At 37.2% G+C, this 6,000-nt stretch overlaps 1 protein-coding gene across 1 annotated transcript; it reads left to right on the forward strand.

Annotated features, from left to right (window-relative positions):
- The first annotated feature begins 1,773 nt into the window (after positions 1-1,773).
- On the forward strand, positions 1,774-5,607 carry LOC137962990 (vacuolar protein sorting-associated protein 2 homolog 3-like). The gene is made up of 11 exons (XM_068810155.1): positions 1,774-2,023; positions 2,420-2,464; positions 3,343-3,377; positions 3,472-3,522; positions 3,696-3,800; positions 3,909-3,980; positions 4,169-4,240; positions 4,397-4,477; positions 4,604-4,639; positions 4,736-4,788; positions 5,379-5,607. The coding sequence occupies exons 1-11, from the start codon at positions 1,990-1,992 to the stop codon at positions 5,428-5,430; spliced, it is 636 nt and encodes a 211-aa protein (XP_068666256.1). The 5' UTR covers positions 1,774-1,989; the 3' UTR covers positions 5,431-5,607.
- The last annotated feature ends 393 nt before the right edge of the window (positions 5,608-6,000 follow it).

Below are 6,000 nucleotides of genomic sequence, written 5' to 3' on the forward strand. Positions count from 1 at the left end.
AGGGAGTAGAGAACGAGAGAGGGTTGTAGAACGAAAGAGAGATGCGGGAACCAGAGAGCGAAAATGAGAGTGACGGTGTGCGAGAGACAGAGGCCTGAGAGAGCTTCCCGTGAGTGTCATGTACATGATTCTCAAAATCGGACGGAAAACGCTTTCTGCCGTTTACTCTTGGGATATGAACTCCTGAGTCATGGACAATCATGTACATGACATGATCTTTGGCGCTCCCTAATGACATCAGGATATGAACTGAGTCATGTTGACTAACCCCCCGTGGAAAACAGAGCAGGACAATAGTAGAGGATAGCCGTCGATGAACCAACGAGAATTTTCAAAAAAACAGAGGGCTTTGGGTACTTGGGCACAATCACGAAGGCAAAGTCCATTGAGAAGGAGAAAGCAGAGTTACCATTAGAACCATTCTTGAAGCGAAACGGAGAAGGGTGGAAGGTGGTCTCTTGCGGTCCCTAAAAATAACTACAGAAGCAACATCTTAGAATATTCGCCATTAATGGATGGGAAAAGGGAGGCAAAATAGTTCTACTGCAACCCAAGAGGCGGCCCTCTTCCCCATCAATTCTAAACACTGCATTCCTTCTCTCCCCTCTTTCCTTTGTTCTCTTTTGTCTTCTCCGAGGGAGAACATGCGGGAATAATTTGAACAAAAGGCAACCCAATTTGTAAATTGTAACTACTGAAGAGGATCCCTTCAAATGGGACATGTTGTTGGTAGATTATGTTCGTTGCGATTCTCGCGTAGTCTTTCAAGGTTACGTTCGCAGTAGTTGGATCAAATCCAGTCCCAAGTTGATTAGTCGACGCGGTAGTCTTGAATTGAGACGGATCCACACGACGATCTCTTCCGGAAGCCATTAGGTTCCGGTAATCCGCACAGGCCTCGAAAAAACAGCAGTAAACGACCAATAAAAAAAAATTCCAACAACTATACAAAAGAAATCAATATAAGAAAAAAAAATTAATAGGTTTTTGGAATCTTGAAAACCATATTACGAATCTTGAAAATCAATTATTTGATACCATGTTGATTTTTATGACTCTATAGGAGAAAATAAGAGAAAAAAAGTGATTATAGACTCATATCGTAATTCTCCGCTTGAAGCTCAATTTATAGATTGATAAAATTATAATAATACCCCTGGAACTTAAACTAATTATATCAATCCCCATCTGATGACTCTTTATTTATCATCGTATCATCACTTGTGTGTGCCTTCTTTTGTCGTATGAACTTGGGCTCATCTTACAACAGCTCTCAAACTTGAAAAATTTCTCAAAAGTATTTTCGAATGAAAGAGTGAATCTTAGCTTTGAAAAATTCACTACTCTATACATTCCTTTTCTTGCATTGCATACTCGACAAACTCACTTACTCCACATTGTGTTATTGAATAAGTGAAAACTTGGATTTCTCAAAAGATAAAAACTTTCCTTTATGAAAAGTTCATATAGGATTTGTTGCTTTCAAATAACTAAAACTCACGTTTTTCTTTTCTGATTGAATGTTGTGAAATGCACCTTTTTGCTACTTTGCGCTGGGACCAAACCCAGACCACAACTATAAGAGTTACAGTCGGTACTTTTTCCCAATTTAAATAAACGGATTGCAATTGGACGAACCTGGTGGTTTCAAGTTGATTAAACCATATTCAAATCAGGTTGAATCGTATCGGATCATTACGGTGGTGATCTACCTATGAAACTGGTCCAGTGGCTTTAGGACGGCCAAGGAGAATAATCAGTCGGCGAGATTTTAATAGACGTCCATTGGAAAATGAAAATTGTGTTATTGACAGAACAAAACATGTACCTGCACATATTGGGAGGACCGAGAACCCTAGGAAAAAAACAAAAAACAGGGCTTTTTCTCTGCGTCTTCCCTGCGTTTACTTACTAAGAACCTCTCCTACAATTTTATTTGCATCTGATTGGGGAGGGGCAATCATTGTTTCAAATTTTGAGAGATCAAATATGAACATTTTTTCGAAGAGGCCGACAGCAAAAGGTACGGTCCCCGAATCCTTGTTGAATCGTTGTCCTTCTGTTTTGCCTGTGAATCTTCGTGTTCTACAACCCTTCGAAGCTTTGTTATGTCTAAATTGGTATACTTTTGTTTTATTTGATGAATTTGTACTCTTCTAATTATTCCTTCAGCACAAGGATGTGGACTTGTCGATGAATTTGTGTTCTGGCATGGGTTTGGTTATTATATCAGCACGAGGATAGGGACTCGTTTATGGAATTGAATTATTTTTGTCGTTAAGTTCAGTGAATTAGGCTTAAAATCAGATCGGATTATTCTTAGGTGCTTTGCAGTTGACGATTTCTATTCAGTCTTATATTAGTGCAGTTGTGTACACGAATTCTTTTTATGATGAATTTTTTTCCGTTATTGTTCCAGAGGTGATGCGGTCGAGTAAAAGAGAAATGGCTAATGCTACTAGAGGTATTTCTCAGTTTCCAGATGTATCTGTTGCGATGCTAGAAATAAAACTTCAGGCTCTCTTCTGTTACTTCATACGAACTCCAAATTCATATCAAATTCATATTTGCTTAACCAAACCTTGGCATCTTTTGTCCGTTTAATTACCAAATTGGATGGGCAGTATCACATTTGCCTGTTAACTGCTACTTAAACAATTGTATCCAAGCTAACTGTTCATGGAGATTACGGATATAGATTCATGCAAATGTCTTATTCTTAGATTTTAACTGGTTGAAGTTTATGAATTCTGTGTCTTATCATAGCTTGGAAGTAAGATTTTTCTTGTTTTTTCGAAGATAATTTTTCTCTGCTAAAGGCCACTGTCATTGCTACATACTAAGTATTGTTTATTTCCAAACTATTGTGTTTATATTGTCATAGATCTTGTATGCTGTCTGTGACTTGCTGTAATTAAATATGATTTTGACTTGTATAGTTGTTTTTGACGTCTCTGTTAAAATTGAGATGAAACACAGTTTCACTAGCTGAAAATTATCTTCTAATGTTGTGTATTGTAATCAGATAATAATATCTTTTCATTCCTCTGTTTATCTCATTGTGAAAAAGGAAGCTTTTTACACTACTCAGTTTGGAGTATGTTGTACACTGAATACTTGTTGATGAAGCTATTACACCCTGATATGAGGCATATATGTGTCTGATGTTGAATTGCCATTATTATGTTTCTCCAAAAGAAGGAGATTTAGGATAGGATGTGCATAATGATTTCTTGACATACTAAAATTTATCCTTCAGGGTTAAGGATATTAAAATATCTTTGTGAGTGTAGGTTGTCATACATTATTGGCCTTTCACTCGAGTTGCTATTTCTGTTTCAGGTATCGAGAGGGAAATTGCAATGTTGCAGTCAGAGGTATGTTACGGACCAAGAGGTTATATGCTTCCACATAATACCACATCTGCTACACGATGCTGTTAGCTTTTAACTTATGATAGTTTTTTAACAGGAGAAAAAACTGGTTGCTGAAATAAAGAGGATTGCTAAAACTGGCAATGAGGTATGTGTTCTAACAGAAAAAGGGCAGAAGCAATGTATTATTTATTCCTACATGTTCTGCAGGTCAGACTTGCAAGAAAAGATCATCATTGTTGTTGTTGTTGTTTTCTTGCCTAAGCTCAAGGGGCAGCTAGGATTACCCTGTTTATTTGGCAAGTTTCTGTATCTTTACAGGCTGCAACTAAAATTTTAGCTCATCAGCTTGTGAGGCTGCGACAACAAATAGCTAATTTACAGGGTAGTAGAGCTCAAATGCGAGGCATAGCAACTCATACGCAGGTTCATCAAAAAATCTGTCTCAGTCTTAGTCTCTCTCTCTCTCTCTCTCTCTCTCTGTCTCTCTCCTCCCACAATGTCTTCAGCTTACCAGTGTAATTCTGATTGCAGGCAATGCATGCAAATACATCAGTGGCAGCTGGCATGAAAGGTGCTAGTAAGGCAATGGCTGCCATGAATAAGGTTTGACAAAGTTACATATTGATTGGTTGGAAAATTCTCATGTGATCGTTCAGGCTTATATAAAATGCTTTGCGTTTTTGTAATGGCCTTCTAGCAGTAGACCTTGTTTTATCTTCACCTCAAGTAACAGATTTGTCTTTTTATATTTCTTTGTTCTATGCCTTACCTGTCTTGTCATTCTTTGGCAGCAAATGGAACCTGCGAAGCAGGCAAAAATAATGCAAGAATTTCAGAAGCAATCAGCTCAGATGGATATGACTGTAAGATTTCATACTGGATCAACATTGTAACATAATTTTGTTGCTCACAAATAATTAAGCAACTGAAGAATTTCATTTAAGAGTTAAAGAAACACTATTTAGTACAAAATCTTCTGCTGCCGGACTTATTTGTCTTATTTTAATTTTCAACTTCAGACAGAGATGATGTCTGAGTCCATTGACGATGCATTGGATAATGATGAGGCAGAAGAGGAAACTGAGGAGTTAACTAATCAGGTAAGCAACTAAAAATGATCTGGTAGATCATATCATTTTCTTGCGTTTTATGACTTTTGCACTAAGAATTAACTTCTTTTCAAATTTTCTGAAGAGATGTTTATCTTTAATCTGGCTACTTTGCAGGTGTTGGATGAAATTGGTGTTGATATTGCATCACAGGTTGGTTTTTTAGCATGCATGTATTTTCGGAGCTCTCTTATATTGTTATCTGTAGTTCTACAATGAAACTGATTTGGGTCCAAAACTTCATGACAGTTATCATCTGCTCCAAAAGGAAGGATTGCAGGAAAGGGTCAGGAAGTCGACAGGTATGTGTTGTTTGTAACCTTCGTACATTTGATATGTAAATATCTTCTTCTTTGTTGAACTGCTTGTTTGAAGCTTCATAACTTCTCCTAATATTAAGAATCTCAACTCCTGTGGTGAACATTGGATTAGAGAGAGAGAGAGAGAGAGAGAGAGAGAATTTTTTCATTTAATTTCATTTTCGTGGGACAGAATAGAGTAATGCAATTTGGGAAAACATGTAGGTTTCTAGTTTCTACCACTATTTTGTGGCAGAAAGAAATAGGTTTTCACTTGTTTAAAAAGTGGCAAGTTTCCACCAAAATTTTGGTGTTTGCATATTTTAATATTCTAAAAGCCTTGAGCAATGGTATGTCTGTTTGGCCGACTCGATGTTCACGTATATCCATTATCAATCTTCTCTGTTCTCTTAAGCTGGTACCTGATTTCCTGATTAATGTCCAATTCTTGTACATGCCATGTGCTTCCTGGATCTTTTTCGGTTTGATGTTTATACCACTTATATAGCATCCATATTTAATGAGCTTCTAAACAATTTTTCTAGTGGACATGTTTTAACCAGTCATTCTCTTATTTCATTGTCAATTTGCAGTTCGGATGTGGAAGAGCTTGAGAAGCGATTGGCTTCTCTCAGAAACCCCTGAGATGGCTGGAATATCTGTACAGTTCCAAAATTTGATTTAGGTAACCTGAAACGTATCTTAAACTGTATAGAACTAATATATGTTTTTTCTGCTCTTTAGTTAATCTTCAAAACAGTATATAGGATTATAATCTTCAAAACAGTATATAAGATTACTTTCACGTTTTGTAAAAAATTAATTGGATAGTGGGGAGGCTCTGTTTCATTGAGCAAAGTGGACAACAGAATAGGTTTCCCTGTCCAGAGTCTGAACTCCTATCTCGCACAGATATCAACATCAAACGTGTTTGAGGAAAACAAATTACCCAAAACAAAATTGAACTTTTCTTTTTTCAGACGCTAAAAATTCTAACAATGACAACGTTGACTTGTTACGTCCAAATATGGGTGCCTCTGACCAACGAGTTTGGCCCCGGGTACAACCATTTAAAAATTAAATTTCCAAACAACTCAAAGGTTGAAAGCTAACTCCGGGTAGATGAGGAAACCGTCCACTGTCTGTCTCCAAGGTAGGAGCATCCCTCCCCTCTCTAATGTTCTTGTCAGTCTCCTTTTGTCATGCGGACAAAGG

The sequence above is a fragment of the Aristolochia californica genome, unplaced genomic scaffold, assembly GCF_029961685.1.
Source record: "Aristolochia californica isolate CCGP_79_NKW_82.1479 unplaced genomic scaffold, dmAriCali1.0.hap1 SCAF_4, whole genome shotgun sequence".
NCBI lineage: Eukaryota > Viridiplantae > Streptophyta > Magnoliopsida > Piperales > Aristolochiaceae > Aristolochia > Aristolochia californica.